Genomic DNA, 19,874 nt, shown 5'->3' with positions numbered 1-19,874 from the left:
TCGTTCTAGCCTTTCCCTTCACTGTCCCTCACACTAGAATAGAAGCTTGATTATGACTGTACACTATCCTTAACATTGTTTTCTGTCAGAAACTGCATACATCTATACACCCTCATTAACAGCCCAAGAGAGAATGGCATTCTGCTTGTTCTACAAGGACATCTCCTTGCCTGTTGCAGCACTGATTGGCTCATCCAGGCTGTCTGCCAGCCTGTCAGCCAATCAGGGCAAGCCCTCCCCCGCCCACTTCCTCTCAAGGTCATGTGAGTATAATCTCCTACCTCATGCTTTTTCCCACTAAAATGTGAAGTAAAATTGTGCTGTGAGCCATTTTACTGGATTTATCCGAAACAAACATATCAAAATCTTAGGGTTTGTCTGGCGGATTACATTTTTGGAATTGCTAAATATTTTATGTAACACAAACATCACCGTGTTACATATAGAAACTCAGAATGATTTGCCATTGTAAATAACAAAAATGCATAATTGTTATGTTTTTCTGCAGGGAAGGTCGGAATACTCTTATAACATCACTTTCCATCTTCAAATTCTTGACTATGTATCAGTTCATTGGAATTGTTTGCATAATATTCCTTTTTTGGGTATGGATTCTTTTTTTTGTGTATGTCTAACACACATATCATGTCAAGCTATTTAGCTATTTGTCTCCATAACTAAAAAAAATATATAAAAATAATCCAAGATGTAGCACCATGAGGGAAAATAGAACAGAAATAGACTTGTACTGAGATGATTAAAACTTGATATTTATTAAGGAAATGTAAAATCCAACATGAAAGTCCCTTATGTCTCTAAAGAAAAATGCCTTTAGTCACAGTAGAAGGTGTTCTTACCTGGACTGCATAAAAATCATGTTTTAATCACCCTGGTGCAGCATACTCTTTCTGCTATTCTGTGTATAATCTCAAACGCATTTACAATATTAATTTACCAGATTATTATGGCTACTTTCACACTGGCATTTTGGCTTTCTGTTTGTGAGATCTGTTCAGGGCTGTCACGAGCGGTCCAAAAACGGATCAGTTTTGCCCTTACGTTCTGATACACAATGTAAGTGAAAAGGGATGGATCCGTTTTCTATTACACAATCTGGCACAATAGAAAATGGATCCGTCCTCCATTGACTTTCAATGGTGTTCAAGACGGATCCGTCTTGGCTATGTTAAAGATAATACAAACGCATCCGTTCTGAACGGATGCAGATGGTTGTATTGTCTGAACAGATCCGTCTGTGCAGATCCATGACAGATCCGCACCACATGTGAGTGTGAAAGTAGCCTATTTTGTAGTTGTTTTACGTTTATTGCAGCCACCCACCCGCATCTCTACTTTCTGAAAGAAATCCAGTAGACTATCATATGGATGTCTTAGAGATACAATGCTTAGAGAATTCTTCCCATGATCTGAATTAGTAAATGAGGTTATTCATGGCATCTCTGACTTTTGTATTTAAAAAAATATATATAAAAGAATTACATAATAAATACTATGTTCCCATATGGAATGACAGCTTATGTGTTGGTGGTGCATATCATTATTAGTGTTGAGCGTGTATATTCGAATCGCTAATTTTAATCGTGAATATCGCCACTTTAAGAGTTCGCAAATATTTAGAATATAGTGCTATATATTCGTATTCGCGAATAGTGTTGAATGTTCTAATCGCAAATTTATCGCAAATATATTACATTGCCGATTTTTGCAATCAAGTAAACAATGACTGGAGTTCACGAATTCTTGAATTTGCGAATTTAAGGCCAAAAATTCGCAAAATATTGTGAATTTGAATATTGCCTATGCCACTCATCACTAATCATTATGCGTCACATTGGTGAATCATCCTTTGAGTGTGGAGATCCCATGGTGTCATACACTGGTTGTGATGTCTATTACTAGGAAACTACCAAAACCAATTGAGGTTGTGGGATAATGAAGAATTGCAAAGGGAAACTGCGACTTAATCCAAATTGCATGATGTTAGCCCTTCCAAAAAAGTAAATGATTCATGTATGTGTTTCCTCAGAGACTAACGCTTCTTGGAAACTACCAATACCTTTTGCAAGATTTGGCTATCAACATCATATGTTCCATTACTAGTAAGTATATTTCTATTCTTTATATTATTGTTGCCTCATACATGGCTGCCATTTTGGATACACTCTAGCAGCATATTTTATGAGTTGTTTTTGTTTTTTTGTGAGTTTACTGAAATATTTGTCTTTTTTATCTAGTGAGTTTAAACCGTTCAGCCCCAAAGCTGGCACCTTACAGACCCTCAGGACAACTGTTCTCTCCTCCTTTGTTACTCTCCATTTTCATGCATCTTACTTTTACTGTGATTGTCCAAGGCACAGCTTTCTTTCTGCTTCAAGAGCAGCCATGGTTCAGTGAAAATGATGTCTTCAGGTACATTTGTTTACCACAGTTGTCACTAGTTTGGGGGGTAGCTAGAGTGGAAGCAGGGGAAGCGGCTACTACATTGCCCGATCTCAGAAGGGGCCCACTTTGGCCAAAAAGATTTTGTCAGGGCCCCCTCAATAGTATTATGCAATAACATTATATACAGAGCCTGTACAGTATATACTATACAGTGACACGACATTCAGCATATACATGTAGGAAATGGACAGAGCAAACCTGGCCTGGTCTTGAGTAGCTGCAGGAGTGAGGGTTGCATGGGAGGATGGGATTGCTGGGGAAGGAGGCCTGTTCAAAAAAATTCTGTGGGGCCCGGTCAGTTTTAGTTATGCCACTATCATTAGTTAATCTCTATACATTTATCAACCACTTGACAAGTTCAAAACTGGGCTATTTTCTCCCCTTCCTGACTAGTCATATTTTGTTTCCTTTTTTTTTGCAAATGTGGCTTTGAAAGATGTAACTTTCTTCCGTTTGGTTAAATATTTTTTGTTGATACATGCCACTTTATTTTTATGTCATGTTTCTTTTAGTATTTTTTTTTTTTTTTTTTTTTATACCCAGTAGAGTTAAGCAAACCTGCCTTTTGGCAGTTTCTAGATCGGGTTTAGGGTTTAAGTAAATTACGTAATGCATTTCCTTCTCATGGAATCCATCACGTAAGTCAATGCCGGAATGCCGCATAATAAAAGTGTATGGCCAGCGCCGAGGGTTCCGTTCTGCTGGCCATACATTTGTATTATGACGGCATGCAAAACAAAATACCTCTAAATGCTAATTAGGTTATGGATTCCGCAGGTTCGCTCAACTCTAGTGTTGAGCGAACTTCTGTTTTAAGTTCGGCGTCTAAAGTTCGGCTTCCGGTTAGCGGAGAATCCCGATATGGATTCCGAATTCCGTTGTGGTCCGTGGTAGCGGAATCAATAATCGGCCATTATTGATTCCGCTACCACGGACTACAACGGTATTCGGAATCCATATCGGGATTCTCCGCTAACCGGAAGCCGAACTTTAGACACCGAACTTAAAACAGAAGTTCGCTCAACACTACTCAACTCTAATACCCAGGAAAATGTTAAAAAAAGGGGAAACATTTTTTTTGTATTTTTCAATTTTGTTTTAATAGCACAAAGTGTAACTAAAATTCATTTTGAAATCATGTCCTCTTTCTATTACGGATATTTTAATATCAGGGATATATAGTTATAGGGGTTCCTCAGAATAGGTCACCAATATCTGATCGGCGGGGGTTTGATGACGAGGTGGCGTGCCATGTGAGCGCCGCTTCCTGATCTTTACACTACATATCATCTCCTGTGAAGCGTCAGGGTAGTGTAATTACAAGTGCTTGCTCTATTCAAGTGAATGGAGCAAGTACTTGTCATTACACTGCATTACCGAAACGTCTCTGCCTCCTCTTCAAATAGCTGATCTGCAAGGGTGCTGGGTGTCGGACCCCTGCCAATCAGATATTGATGACCTATCTGGGGATAAGTCATCAATATAAATTGCTGCATAACCCTTTTAAGATCTACTTACTCTGACACACCTGCTTGTGGATCTGCAAGTTTATATCTGAGTAGGCATTCCATGTATACTGTGTATGTTTTCAGTGGGAGATAATGGGCAATGGATGTCACTGTGTGCTAACACAGCGGTAGCTATTTGAGGTACTGCATATGTCAGGAAATCCTTTTTGATTAAGAACTAGAATTTCTCACAAAACTAACTCAGTACAATATCATGACTTGCTTGCAAAACCCTTTACAGGCAGTAACTCACAAACCAACCACTGGGTGGCCACACACAGACACATGGCATAGACATCTTATCACACAGCATCACAATATTGTGTTTTTCTTTAAAGGGGTCCTCCAGGAATTGAAAGAAAATAAAAATACTTAAATATTATTTTATAATAAATATATTCACAATTACGTTGCATTACTTATAATGGCTGATTTTGTCTAGGGAGCAATCATTAGAAGAAATAAAATGGCCGCTGTCATATTAGTCCACACAAACCCTGTTCTAATCACACAGGAGGACAACTTACTTCACCACAATGAGACATAGTGCTGCCTCAACCTCCTCTCTGCTCTGCTTGACAGGAATCATGATCCTGAATACAGGTGAATCTCTGTGGGAATGGAGAAGATGAGGAGACATGAGAGGAGGTGGGGATGTGGCTAATGAGCAGCAGCAATTGTATGCCGTCTCCATTAGCACAGCCCAACATTTCCACAGTCTGTCCTGTCTGTACTTCATGTCTCCTTATGAACTCCATTCCTACAGAGATTCAGCTGAAGATCATATCATCTGTATTCAGGATCATAATTCCTTACAAGTAGAGCAGAGAGGAGGACGAGGCATCTCTTTACCTCAGTGTTCTGAAGTAACTTGTCCTGCTGTGTGATCAGGACAGGTTTTGTGTGAACTAATAGGACGGCTGACATTTTGTTTCCCCTGATGATTGCTCCCAAGACAAAACAAGGCATTATTAATAATGAAAGGTATTTGAGAATACATTTATAATAAAGTAATATTTAAGTATTTTCATTTTCTTATTTCCCGGAGAACCCCTTTAAGCTTGACCTTCATATCGCAGGACATAATGAGCTAAGGAGAATGCTAAGAAAGGACATATCTAAACATCCATTGGACATTATACAATGCACATTGCACACGTTATTGGTCGCATGAGCATGGGATCTAACTGTACTGTAGCAACTTAAAGTTTTTAAGAAGGATTATTACTAAGGTATTCTCATTTTACACATCTATGGCATAAGGATATACATGATATGTCTCATGAACCCTTTTTGCTAATTCTGCATAGCTGCTGCTTTCCTCATTGCATTTTAAGGAGTGGTGATTGCGTTTGAGAATGGTCCTTTCCAGTGAAGCCTATGGGAGGTATGGAAATAGTCAAGTGCTGCCTACCAAGCTGTGTTCAGTGCGGAGTACTGTATACAAGTATATATGTTCTTCCTCAAGTATATACAGTTTAAGAGGCCATAAGTAAAATCTTCATTGGGGCCTAGCAGTTTCAAATTCCTCACTATAACCTTTAAACATTTTTTTTTATAAGCAAACAATATTATAATCTCTGTTTCCTTCCCCCACAGCGCATGCCTTCCATTAAACTACAGCACAGGAAATATTACAGTGAGAGAACGTAGATTTGCAGAGAACTTTTTCACAACAACCATGTTTCCTATAACTGGTTTCCATCTAATTATTGCAGAAATTGTGTTTGCCAAAGGAAAGCCATTCCGACAGCCTTTATATACTAACTGTAAGTAGAAATTAACACTGAATATGTTTATTAATTTCAGAAATTGCCAGTTAAACAAATACCTAGGAGGGCTTCTATTCTAACCTTGTTTTTTCTGCCCGAGGTGAAACTTAAAATAGTGCCTATTCCTTCCACATAAAGTAATGCAATGTTTTCATGCCCTCTTCAGTAGGGAAAGTTGCCACCTGGAAGAAATAATGTTGCCTTTCCTCATGAATGGTACACGTCTTCAGAAAATACCTTTTTAGAATTTTCATATACTCATACAGAATACAGAATGTTATGAAGAGTGATCAGATGAATTGCATAGTCCTTCTTTGCCATGAAAATTAACTTAATCCCAAAAAAACCTTTCCACTGCCTTTAATTGCTGTCATTAAAGGACCTGCTGAGATCATTTCAGTAATCGTCTTGTTAACTCAGGTGAGAATGTTGACGAGCACAAGGCTGGAGATCATTATGTCAGGCTGATTGGGTTAAAATGGCAGACTTGACCTGTTAAAAGGATGTTGATGCTTGAAATCATTGTTCTTCCATTGTTAACCATGGTGACCTGCAAAGAAACGCATGCAGCCATCATTGCGTTGCATAAAAATGGCTTCACAGGCAAGGATATTGTGGCTACTAAGATTGCACTTCAATCAACAATTTAAAGGATCATCAAGAACTTCAAGGAAAGAGGTCCAATTCTTGTTAAGAAGGCTTCAGGGCGCCCAAGAAAGTCCAGCAAGCGCCAGGATCATCTCCTAAAGAGGATTCAGCTGCGGGATCAGAGTCCCACCAGTGCAGAGCTTGCTCAGGAATGGCAGCAGGCAGGTGTGAGTGCATCTGCACGCACAGTGAGGCGAAGACTTTTGGAAGATGGCCTGGTGTCAAGAAGGGCAGCAAAGAAGCCACTTCTCTCCAAAAAAAACATCAGGGACAGATTGATCTTCTGCAGAAAATATGGTGAATGGACTGCTGAGGACTGGGGCAAAGTTATATTCTCTGATGAAGCCTCTTTCCGATTGTTTGGGGCATCAGGAAAAAGGCTTGTCCAGAGAAGAAAAGGTGAGCGCTACCATCAGTCCTGTGTCATGCCAACAGTAAAGCATCCTGAAACCATTCATGTGTGGGGTTGCTTCTCATCCAAGTGCAGCACGCCAGACCTGCAGGGTATTGCGATTGTGAGGTCAAAGTTTATGGGCAAGCGAGGGTTACTCACAGTTCTGTAGGAAAACCCTGGGCAGGCGTACAGCAGTGAAGGAGAGGCTGACACAGGAGACCTCTGGGGCACACTTGGTATTTAGGGACCAGGCCTGATGTTGGATGAGGTGCCCTGGATGTTGCAGGTATTTAATGTGCCTAGGGCAAGGTTCCTTTAAGGTTCGTGACGCCAGTGCCTGTAACGGTGGCACACCGATTTATAGTTGTAGTAAATGAGAAACACGATGGTAAGGTGAACCAAACTTTTCTTTACTAGTAACAGTTCAACTTTGTACAGTTAGTTGTAAGTACAGTTCCATGTAGCAGGTTCAAATCACAAGCAGGCTTTCGCAATAATGGCAGGTATACGGTTCCTTGCAAAATACTCAGAGGGTAAACAACAACACTCAGATCAGGCTGTACCTTCTCCTCAGAAATAGTGTACACTGTTCATCTGAACTCATGTCTGGTTTTATCCCAAGGCCCGGATGCCCTAATTCTGGCTTTATCCTTGGTAGAAATCTTCCTCCCGTATTTATCCTTGCTTTACATTAATGATCCTTATGCCCTTCAGCTTACTTGTTTTTAGCTGGAAACACTGGCTCTGCTTGGCTTGTGGGAACTGCAGGTTTCTCCCAGGAGGCAAACTCTTCTCATGGGGTGACTCTTCTGAGCTAACTCTGGCTCTTTATCCTCAGGCAGACTAGGATCCTTCCACTAGCCTCCTGGTAGCAACTAGAAGCTTGGACTGTCTAGCTGCATGTCAGGGGGAGTCCCTCAGCTTGTCTCTGGCTGGTGCCTTCTCACTTCTGTCTCCACAGACTCCTGACTACAGACTCCCCCCTCCCTGTCTGGGCATGAACATTTATACTAGGATCTCTCTATCTTCCCTCTAGTGTCTAGGATGCTACACTACACCCCAATAGGCCTGCTGTACATATCACAGGGGGACAATACATATAAAAGCATATAGAAAATACATTACAATGGACGGTTAAATATACTGCCACTGTCCCTCAGGAGTAGGAGTACAACGTGGCCCAATTGACCCTTGTGTAGTGCCCACCTTTACCTAGTGGGACACTACACAAGGGAGTGGGCTCACTCACAATTTTGCCCAAAAACACAGCCATGAATAAAAAATGGTACCCTCCAACAGCAAATTTTTCCAACAATCCGACAACAGTTTGGTGAAGAACAATGCATTTTACAGCACAATGGAGCACCGTGCCATAAGGCAAAAGTGATAACTAAGTGGCTCGGGGACCAAAACGTTGTTGACATTTTGGGTCCATGGCCTGGAAACTCCCCAGATCTTAATCCCATTGAGAACTTGTGGTCAATCCTCAAGAGGCGGGTGGACAAACAAAAACCCACTAATTCTGACAAACTCCAAGAAGTGATTATGAAAGAATGGGTTGCTATCAGTCAGGAATTGGCCCAGAAGTTGATTGAGAGCATGCCCAGTCGAATTGCAGAGGTCCTGAAAAAGAAGGGCCAACACTGCAAATGCTGACTCTTTGCCTAAATGTCATGTAATTGTCGATAAAAGCCTTTGAAACGTATGAAGTGCATGTAATTATATTTCACTACATCACAGAAACAACTGAAATAAAGATCTAAAAGCAGTTCAGCAGCAAACTTTGTGAAAACTAATATTTGTGTCATTCTCAAAACTTTTGGCCACGACTGTAGATGGTGTGGCTGACCCCAATTTAGATAATCAGAGGTGAGTGGAAGAACTAATTGCAGGTTCTCCCAACATGTGGCAACCTACCAGAGATGGAGGTAGAGCAAGGAACTTGTGGTTGGAGGTACAGCTCACATAGATTGGACATAGAAAGGGATGTCGGGTGCTGTGAATAACCTGTTTGGTAGGAACTGGGTTAGTGTGGGAGATGCTGCAGAAGGCCAAAAACAGGGTAGTAAAGCCAGGAATAACTTGCATCCACAGAGCAGTGGAGGATCCTGTATATTGGAGCCAGACTGCAAAATTTTCAGATGGACTGGTGGTACAGAGGGACATGGGTATACAGGGTGGTTTTTCCCTGTGATCTGTGTCTGGGAATCTAGCCTGGATGCTGTATAAGGGGTCTGGCTGTGGTCTGCATTTTTATTTAGGTCTGGCGTGTGGTCTGAATCCATTTTATTTTCTGGTGAATGGGATGATAAATGTACTATTTTTGGTTTAAATGCTGTCAGTTGGACAAGGCATACAAAAATAGATTCACCATTAAAACTTTCTTGCTCAAAGCGTTCCAGTGCCTCAGCAATGACCTATGCAGTTTGGCACATGACTGCTGAGTAGTGTTGATCGAGCACCAAAGTGCTTGGGTGCTCAGGTCGAACACATTGGGATGCTCGGGTGCTCTACTGAGCATCCCGAGTATAATGTAAGTCAATGTGAGAAACCAAGCATTAAACCAGGCACCCCCTGCTCTGAAGAGGGGAGGGTGCCTGGTTCATAGGAAAAGGTCAGAAATTGATGGAAAGACCACCGAAATGGTTCAGGAACAGCATGGGGAGGATGTCTGGATGCATCTTGGACCAGGTCGCTGCTTGGACCAGGTCGCTGCTGGGAACAATGTTGTCCGAGTAGTACACCACTTTTACAGACTGACAATAATACGCACAAAACTGAAGATAAAATCGATTTTAGAGGAAAATTTGTTAGGAAACATCCCTTCCTGTATATTTACTTAAATATTACAAAGAAGAGGCACTCCGATACAACCTGTATATCACATAAAGGAGGGCCTCATTCACATTGTGGTACAATTGTTCATGTAGTGTTCATGTAGTGGGACTCCTACACTTATAAAGCCTATGCACTAAGTGAAAGGGCTGCCAAAAATTACAAGGAACCGGCACTACAATACACCCTTTGTTACACATAAAGGAGGGCATCATATGCAACCTTGAAAAATTATGATTGATGGCCTGTTGGTGACCCTCAAAAACATTTGGAGCAAGGGCCTGCTGATCTGACCATCTAAAACATTATGGGCGAGTGCATGCTGCCGCTTTTGTGACTCTAGATAACCTGGGGCCGATCGCACGTCCCCGTGATAGAGATGATCCATTCGGATGTCTGGCCTATCAACTTTCGATGTTATTTTCAGCTCAAACCATGGTGACCACGGGTAACGGTGAATCAGTGTTCGATTCCCGGAGAGGGAGCCTGAGAAACGACTACGTCTACCACATTCAAGCAAGGCAGCATTCGCGCAAATTACCTATTAGGTATAATTAGGTGAGGGCCTGCAGGTGAGCTGACCCTGTAAAAGATTGTAGGTGAAGGCCTGCTGGTGAGCTGACCCTGTAAAAAATTATATACGAGGGCCTGCTGGTGAGCTGACCCTCTAAAAGGTTGTAGGTTAGGGCCTCCAGATGAGCTGACCCTCTAAAAAGTTATACGCGAGGGCCTTCAGGTGAGCTGACCCTGTAAACGATTGTAGGTGAAGGCCTGCTGGTGAGCTGACCGTGTAAAACATTGTAGGTGAGGGCCTGCTGGTGAGCTGACCATGTAAAACATTATGTGCGAGGGCCTGCTGATGAGCTGACCCTCTAAAAAAGTATATGCGAGGGCCTTCTGGTGAGCTGACCCTGTAAAACATTGTAAGGGAGGGCCTGCTGGTGAGATAACCCTCTAAAAAATTATATAAGAGGACATGCAGCTGAGCTGACCCTGTAAAACATTATATGCGAAGGGCATATATGCGAGGGCATTATATGCGAGAAATAAGCATGTTGATATGATGGAATAGGATAATGAGGATGAGAAAAGCAGGAAGATTCAACCATATACCCTTGTTTGTGGTGGAAGGGGTACATGGGAAAAGAAATGGCCTTGCACCTCTTACAAGGAAGAGGCACTCTGATACAACATATATATCAAATAAAGAAGGGCCTCATTCACATTGTGGTACAATTGTTCAGGTAGTTGGACTCCTACACTCATAAAGCCTATGCACTAAGTGAAAGGGCTGCCAAAAATTACAAGGAACTGGCACTCCAATACACCCTTCATTACACATAAAGGAGGGCATCATACACAGCCTTGAAAAATCATGATTGATGGCCTGCTGGTGACCCTCAAAACATTTGGATCAAGGACCTGCTTATCTGACCATCTAAAACATTATGGGTGAGGGCCTGTTGCCACCTTGGTGACTCTAGTTAACCTGTAGCTGATGGCACGTCCCTGTGACAGCAACGATCCATTCGGATGTCTGGCCTAACAACTTTCGATGTAATTGTCAGCGCAAACAAGTGTAACTATGGGTAATGAGGAATCAGTGTTTGATTCAAGAGAGGGAACCTGAGAAACGGCTACGGCTACCACATCCAAGCAAGGCAGCATGCATGCAAATTACCTATTAGGTATAATTAGGTGAGGGACTGCAGGTGAGCTGATCCAGTAAAACATTATATGCAAGGGCCTGCAGGTGAGCTGACCCTCTATAAAATTATGTGCCAGGGCTTTCAGATGAGCTGACCCTGTAAAATATTTAATTTGCGGGCCTGCTGGTGAGCTGACCCTGTAAAAGATTTGAGGAGCAGGCCTGCAGGTGAGCTGACCCTCTAAAAAATTGTATGCAAGGGCGTTCAGGTGAGCTAACCCTGTAAAAGATTTAATTTGCGGGCCTGCTGGTGAGCTAACCATGTAAAAGATTTGATGTGCGGGCCTGCTGGTGAGCTGACCCACAAAAAAATTAAATGAGAGGGCCCTCAGATGAGCTGACCTGGTAAAAGATTTGAAGATTTGAGTCGCGGGCCTGCTGGTGAGCTGACCCCAGTGGCGTACCGTCAATATAAACCGACCACGCACTGGCTATGGGGCCCGTGAGGTTAGGGGGCCTGGCCAGGCTGCATTTCTCCACCCCCTTTCCGACCTGGATACATGCTGCATTAGTAACAGTAAAGAGATAAATACCGGCAATGTGGCGTTTGGGTCGGCAGTGTCAATAAGGGACCATTTGCCACCCCAAACGCCCCAGTGCTATTACATATTTACATTTTCATTTGACATTATACGCAGCGCTATGCTAGTGCTGCGCTGACATCAGCAGGCTGGGCCCCAAGTGAAAGGAGGGAGGGAGAGTGAGCAGCTGCTATCAGGTAGCAGCTCAGTGCCTGATGTGCCCTCTCCTCTGGGATACCTTTGGTGGAAGTTTGCTCCCACAGCTAGCAGCACGGTAAAGTACCAGCCCTGCATTTACTTCTATCAGCAGTGATGTCCCACATGCATACCCTCCTCTGGGTCTTCCTGCCCTTCTCTTTGCTTGTTAACCCCCAGCACTGCCTTCACTATTCCTAGGCTGTGTGAGAGGGCAGAAGGAAGCAGCAGCAGAAGCGCTCTGCATGATAGAGCTGAGGTGAGAGGAGCTGACAGGAAGATGGGCTGTTTGCTGCAGCAGTGTGACTATACTTAGAGCTGTTAGGATCAGAGTCAGACAGGAGCCTCAGCTCTGCTCACTGTAGTGCATATGTATTCTTTCATTTGGGACCTGTGGCATGTGCTGGATGCTCCAGATAGACTACCTCAGAGTCAAGGATGGGACATGACTAAAATTGTTCAGCTCTGCTCCCTGTTAATAACAAAGGGATAAGTTTAGCTGTAAGATAGAGAGCTAATGCTGTGGACCTGCAGAACATCTGTCCCAGGGGTCACATTGACCAATGTGGACATTTCTGCTGCAGTAATTAACCCTATAGGCTCTCCTCTGATTTACACCTATCATAAAATAAATAGGGCTACTTCCACACGTTTCTGAGTCCGCTTGTGAGATCCGTTTCAGGGCTATCACAAGCGACCCAAAACGGATCAGTTAAGCCCCAATGCATTCTGAATGGATAAGGATCTGTTCAGAATGCATCAATTTGGCTGCGTTTGGTCTCCGTTGCATTTTTTAGATGGTCACTAAAACGCAGCTTGAAGCTTGCACAATATGGTGCAATTGAAAACGGATCCGTCTCCCATTGACTTTCAATGTAAGTCAAGACGGATCTGTTTTGACTTAGACTTTTTTGGAATGAATAATGCAAATGGATCCGTTATTAACGGATACAAGCGTTTGCATTATTTGTGTGGATCTGTCTGAGCAGATACAAGACGGAGCCGCACAAAACGCGAGTGTGAAAGTAGCCTAAAACTTAAAGGGTAAGGCCAAGTTCATATCCCGTTTTTTCCATCCATTTCATGTATACATTAAGTGGCATCCTTCATCATAAAGTTTGAAAGAAAAATGTATATGTTAACGTATATGTTTTTTCCTACTGGACTCTGGAGGATAGAAAAGCGTTGGGTGCTGCACTTTTTTATCCCTCCCCCCCCCCCCAACATATACGTAAAACGGATGACAAAAAGGTGATGTGAACACAGCCTAACCTTTTATTTAGCCCCTAATGTACCCCGCACCCTCACTAATCAGCTTTAATAATTGTGCTTTTTATTGGGGGGTGGGGCAATTCAGAGTTTTGCTATGGGGCCCCATGACTTCTATGTACGCCCCTGTAAAAGATTTGAGGTGCAGGCCTGCTGGTGAGCTGACACAGTAAAAGATTGTAGATGAAGGCCTGCTAGTGAGCTGACCCTCTAAAAAATTATATGCAAGGACCATTAGCTGAGCTGACCCTCTAAAAAAATTATATGCGAGGGCCATTAGCTGAGCTGACACTCAAAAAAATTATATGCAAGGGAAATTAGCTGAGCTGACCATCTAAAAAATTATATGCAAGGGCCTTCAGCTGAACTAACCCTCTAAAAAATTGCAAGTGAGTGCCTGCAGCTGAGCTGACCCTGTAAAACAATATATTTGAAGGGCATATATGCTTGGGCATTATATGTGATGAATAAGCATGTTGATATAATGGAAGAGGAGGAAGAGGATGAGAAAAGGCAGATTAAACCATAGACTCTTGTTTGTGGTGGAAGGGGTGCATGGGAATATAGTGTATTTAGTACATTATAAACAACACATTTAAAGGGCCTTTATGTTCAGCCGCTTTCCTCTGGTGGAGTTGAGATGTCATGGTCAATCCAGGCCTTGTTCATTTTTATGAGAGTCAACCTGTCAGCATTTTCAGTTAACAGGCAGATACGCTTATCTGTTATAATGCCACCAGCAGCACTAAATACCCGCTCAGACAAAATGCTGGTGGCAGGGCAGACCAGCACCTCCAAAGCGTAGAGCGCCAGTTCGTGCCTCGTGTCCAGCTTGGACATCCAGTAGTTGTAAGGCACTGAGGGATCATTGAGGATGCTGACGCGGTCTGCTATGTACACCTTCACCATCTTCCAAAATGTTTCTCTCATTGTGACAGTAGGCCATGCATCAGGGTGAGGGTGCTGGCGAGTTGTCATGAAACTGCCCCAGGCTTTGGAGAGTGTTGCCCAGCCTCTGTCGGAACTGCTGTGTGTTCCCCTTGTCTCCAAGGTAGTACTGACTGTGCCGCCAGCGTTGTCAGATGGAGATTTTTGGAGCAATTTTTCAACAAGGATCTTCTGGTATTGCACCGTTTTGCTCGTCCTCTCCACCAGAGGAATAAGAGATGAGTTCTCTTTGTAGCAGGGGTCGAGAAGGGTGAACAACTAGTAATCCGTGTTGTCTAAAATGAGTATAACGCGCGGGTCGATGGAAAGGCAGCCTAACATGAAGTCAGCCATGTTTGCCAGAGTAACAGTCAAGGCTTCGCTGTCGTCATCAGGAGGTTCACTCTCAATCTCCTCATCCTCTTCCTCCTCTTCAGCGTACCCCTGCTGAACAGATGGAATTAAACTTCCATGGGTACTACCCTTTGTCCAATTTGCGCTGAGAAGACGAACTGAGGGTGGTTTGGCTTTCACCTTGTGTAATGTCTTCCCCCATTTCCACCTCTTCCACATGCAAAGCGTCTCCCTTAATTGTGAGCAGCGAGCTTTTGAGTAGACACAGAAGTGGGATGGTTACGCTGATAATATCATTATTGCCGCTCACCATCTGTGTTGATTCCTCAAAGTTTCTTAAAACCTCACAGAGGTCAGACATCCATGCCCACTCCTCACTTCTGATTAGTGGAAGCTGACTGGAAATGCGACAACCATGTAGCAGCTGGTATTGCACTACTGCCCTCTGCTGCTCACAAAGCCTGGCCAACATGTGGAACGTGGAGTTCCAGCGCGTGCTCACATCGCACAACAGCCAGTGAGCTGGCAATTTCAAGTGCTGCTACAGCATTGACAAACCGGCTGAAGCTGTTGATGACTTGCGGAAATGTGCACACACGCGGCGCACCTTCACCAGTAGCTCATGCAAATTGGGGTAGGTTTTAAGAAACCACTGAAGCACAAGGTTGAAGACGTGGGTAAGGCATGGGATGTGTCTAAGCTTGCCGAGCTCCAAAGCCGACGCCAAGTTACGGCCATTATCAGACACAACCATGCCTGTTCTTGGTTGAGTGTCGAGAGCCACAGCTTAGTCTGGTCTCAGTCACAGCTCTGTGGCGGTGTGCTGTTTGTCCCCTAAGCATATCAGCTTCAGCACAGCCTATTGTCGCTTCCCCACTGCAGTGCTACACTGCTTCCAGCTACCGACTGATGACTGACTTGTGCTGCCTAAATGGCAACATTTCCAGGACCAGTAATTTGGAAAGCTGCGCATTTCGTGCTATGGCCTGAGGGTGGGTGGCTGGGTATCTTCGCTTGCGTTCAAAGGCCTGAGGTAAGGACATTTGGATGCTGCACTGGGCGACAGAATTAGATGTGGTCACTGATGGCACTTGCGACGGTCCGGGTGCAGAGCGGGAGGCATCAGGGCCTGTGCCTTCGACAGGGGATTGGTCAGCACGCAATATAGGGGAAGAAGAGACAGTGGTGTGACCCGCAGACACAGATTGATATTTTTTGGTCGTTTGCACTTTCTTAAAAAAAGCGCAAGACCTCTTGGCAAGAGAGATTTCCGCAATGGGGTGCTCCGTGAAGCAATTGCGGGCCTGTTTGGTGTGGCCTGCCTTCTCCCTTTTGCCACCACACTGCCTCTTTCAGCCTGTTGTGGTGCTGCAGATCCCTCCCCCTCTGTACTGCTCTTCTCGCTCGGCTTGCCACCTTCCCAGGTTGGGCCAGTGACCTCATCGTCCACCACCTCCTCTTTCACTTCCTCACTCTGATCAACCTGATTTGTTGACCTAACCGCAATCTCAGTGATTGCCAACTGTGTCTCATTCTCCTTATCAACCTCTTGAGAAAGTAATTGTGGTTTACTTATTGGCAACTGTGTCTCATCATTATCCACCTCATTAAACTCTAATTGCCATTTACCATGTCATGTTCTTTTGACTGTGCATGCTCAAGAAGTTGGGCATCAGGGCACAAGATCTCATGTCCCTCTTCAAGCGTGCTTTGGCGAGAGGGTCAAATCAAGTAATGGCGCTGAAAAGAGCTCCTCGGAATATCCGGAGTTTGGGATCACTTGTTTGGCCACACTGTAAATGGTGGGAGGAATGAGGATCAGGGTGAAGATTGTGTGGACCAGACTCCTGGCTACTGAGACTGGACTTGGTGGAAGACAGGGTGCTGCTTAACCGAATGTAAGCATTATCTGCTGCAATCCAACCGACCACCTGCTCGCACTGGGCTGACTTCAAGAGTGATGTCCTGCGCAACCCTGCAAACTGGGACATGAAACTAGTTATCTTGGATGATTGTTTTTCTTGTGCTCTTGCAGCAGGCACAGTGTCTCCGCGCCCAAGGCCAAGGCCGCTTCTTGCACCATCAGCATCACGGCCACTTCCCCGTCCCCTACTGCTCACCTTTTCATTTTAAATGTGATATATTCTTGAAAGTATGTCACACATATAGTAGCGTAGGATTTGGAAGTGTATGTGCAAACAAATTTACAACAGTATTTGTGATGAGGACAGTTACCACAGGTACTGCACTGGATGTTACTGATATTTTAGGAATGCGCACACTTTAAACAGGAGATGTGGCGCGGATAATTTAACAGTCCGCAGCGTACACCGTCTATGGAAAAACTGCACTGGATGTCACCGATATTTTAGGGATATGCACACTTGAAACAGGAGATGTGGCACGGATAATTTAAATGTCTGCAGCGGCCATAGTCTACGGAAAAAGTTTACTGGATGTCACTGATATTTTAGGAATGCGCACACTTTAAACAGGAGATGTGGTGCGGATAATTTAGCAGTCTGCAGCAGACACCGTCTACGGAAAAGCTGCACTGGATGTTACTGATATTTTAGGGATGCAGACACTTGAAACAGGAGATGTGGCGCATATAATTGAACTGTCCGCAGCGGACACCATCTACTGAAAAACTGCACTGGATGTGACTGATATTTTAGGGATGTGCACACTTTAAACAGGAGATGTGGTGCGGATAATTTAACTGTCTGCAGTGGCCTATTACACGATATTTGGGGTAAGATGCGCTAAAAATATATATTGCTGCTGTCACACACAATAGCATTAAAAGGACTTTTGGGTCTCTGAAAAGTTTTTGTATAAAAATCTTTCTATTACACTCCCTACATTGTCTGTCCCTTCCTATGCATAGCTCTCCCTAACACTGAGCAATTTAGCGCAGGTTGCGATACAAACATATATTGCTGCTATCACACACAATAGACTATTCGATTACACTCTCTGTCCCTTCCTATTCTCAGCTCTCTCTGACTTAGGCCTCATGCACACGGACGTTTTTCGGGTCCGCATCCGAGCCGCGGTTTTTGCAGCTCGGGTGCGGACCCATTCACTTTAATGGTGGGGACGCAAAAGATGCGGACAGCATCCGTTGCTCCCCATAGCTCTATGTGCTTTTATTGTGTGAAAAAAACGATTTGATACATATGCAAATTAACATAAAAGAGTCATATCTTACTTGTGTGACCAGGAAAGAGTCATATTTTCAAGTTGTGACTCATCTCAGGTTAATTAGCATATGTATCAAATCGGTTTTTATACACAATAAAAGCACACAGAGCTATGAGGACTGGGTATTGCGGATGTGCTAGTGGCCATCTGCAGCCAGCCAGTCGCAGGGGGAACACGTGAGGTTCACTGTGGACCGATGAAGGGTCAAATGGTATAATGGTATAACACACAGTTCATCAGTTTACTCACGGTTAGCAGATAGCCTCCCTGGGCTGGCAGCACAGTGTTGAGGTGGACAGCACGAAATCCTCTGGGGCACGCTCTGTGGTAGGAAGCATCAGCCAAGATGGTGGTTGAGGTGCCCTTGATGTTAAGGGTGCTTAGGGTGCTTGTTGCGGTTGAGTCCTTTGATGGTTTTTGTCGTGACGCCAGTACCGTTAATGGTGCTACAACCATAGGTAATAATAATGAGGTAGACAGTGGTAAGATGCAACTCACAACTTTTACTTTTGATGTCTTTCAGTTGCAGTAGCACAATAATGCAGTCTTTAGATGATACAGAGCTAATTCAGCAAATCCACTGTTTAAGGCTTGTCAGGTTTTTGGTGGGTTTTGGAGCAGTGGGTTAGGTGTACCTGGTTCCTTTAGATGCCTTGGATCCTATTCCTTGACTTTCCCTGCAAGCTTAATATTTTTAGACAGGAAAACTCAACTGTCCCTTAGAAGGTTGGTGTGGCTGCCTGAAGCTATAAAACCTCCACCATGCAAAGCTGTCTGTGGCCCTTAATAATGGCTCTTATCACTGATGAATTCCTAGGAATGCTTGTTTCTTTTCCAGGGAGGCAAACTCTTCTCCTACTGGTCAGGGATGCAAGTCTATAGTCCAGCTACAGAAGGAAAACGCTCTTCTGCGCCTAAACATCTGAGTAAACACCTTCCAGCGAAGTTGGCTCCACTCACTAATCTGTGTTGCGAAGTCTTCACTCTATCTTTCCTCCCACTAACTTGATCTGACTACCTCAGATCTGCTCACTTCTGAACTACATCCTGGTTTCAACTCCTCTGCCTCCACTTCTCAACTGACTAACTAGGCCTGACCTGAGTATATATAGGACCTGGACTTTATCCCCATCTAGTGGCAGGATGTATAAATTGCACCTAATAGGCCTGTTAACAGGGATTTTGCAGTTACACAAATGCAAAATTATACATGACAACCTAGTGCTTATAATAAAGTAAAAAGTGCTTTTAAGCAGTGCCCACACACACGTAGTGGGACGCTGCACATCTAGCAACCCATGTTCTCAGCTCTATACCCAAAATCCTGGTGACAGGTTCCCTTTAAAAGGGGTATCAAGGGCAGGAAAAGGGGCCATTTTGTAGAGAAAGTGACTTACCCGGGTAGCACGGTGCTGGCTCGGAGGCGGCTCCAATCGGAAGACGGGCGACATCTAGTGGCGAGGCTGAGAAACGGCAAGCCTTGGCGTTCCAATTCTGTCAAGGGTGACCTTAGTTGGCGAGGCTGCAGAATTGCAGGCCTTGGTGTCTTCAATTGAGACAATGGCGACATCCAGTGGCATGGCTGCAGAACTGCAGGCTTTGGAGTCGGTGGAATCAAGAAGGGGCACAAGAGGTGCTGAAGACCGGAGGCCTGCCGGAAGAGAGTCAGTCAAGTCTCAATACCTCACGTTAGGTCACATGGCAGGGCCCTTTAGGAAATTGCCGATGCAGGATTTGCGGGTGTCACCGTTGGGGGCTGTGCCAAAAAGGGAGCCTAATAAATTTTGCCTTCACCTTTGACATCACCTTTCGTTTCCAAAGGGGGGCTCGGTTAATGGCGGGATTGCGCCGGAATTGTGTTCTGTCGTGTATACGTCGTTTGATGAGGCGATTCGTTGGGTACGGTATTATGGGCGGGGAGCGTTGTTGACCAAGGTGGATATTAAGGCGGCCTTTCGCGTCTTGCCAGTGCACCCAGAATGTCAGCACTTGTTGGGGTGTTTTTGGGACAGGGGATTGTTCGATGATCTGTGTTTTCCCATGGGTTGTTCGGTTTTGTGCGCATATTTTGAA

General features: G+C 44.1%; 1 protein-coding gene across 1 annotated transcript in view; it reads left to right on the top strand.

Moving 5' to 3' along the window:
• The window catches only part of LOC122934993 (probable cation-transporting ATPase 13A5), a 249,603-nt gene that overhangs the window by 187,344 nt on the left and 42,385 nt on the right, over nucleotides 1–19,874 (top strand). The window contains exons 24-27 of the mRNA XM_044290686.1: nucleotides 509–605; nucleotides 2,048–2,120; nucleotides 2,256–2,430; nucleotides 5,571–5,740. Coding sequence (XP_044146621.1) covers nucleotides 509–605; nucleotides 2,048–2,120; nucleotides 2,256–2,430; nucleotides 5,571–5,740 — 515 coding nt within the window. The remainder of the gene's footprint in view (nucleotides 1–508; nucleotides 606–2,047; nucleotides 2,121–2,255; nucleotides 2,431–5,570; nucleotides 5,741–19,874) is intronic.

Source organism: Bufo gargarizans, chromosome 4, assembly GCF_014858855.1.
Source record: "Bufo gargarizans isolate SCDJY-AF-19 chromosome 4, ASM1485885v1, whole genome shotgun sequence".
NCBI classification, from domain to species: domain Eukaryota; kingdom Metazoa; phylum Chordata; class Amphibia; order Anura; family Bufonidae; genus Bufo; species Bufo gargarizans.
The sequence above is the reverse complement of the archived record's forward strand: the minus strand, read 5'-3'. Positions and strand labels throughout refer to the sequence as shown.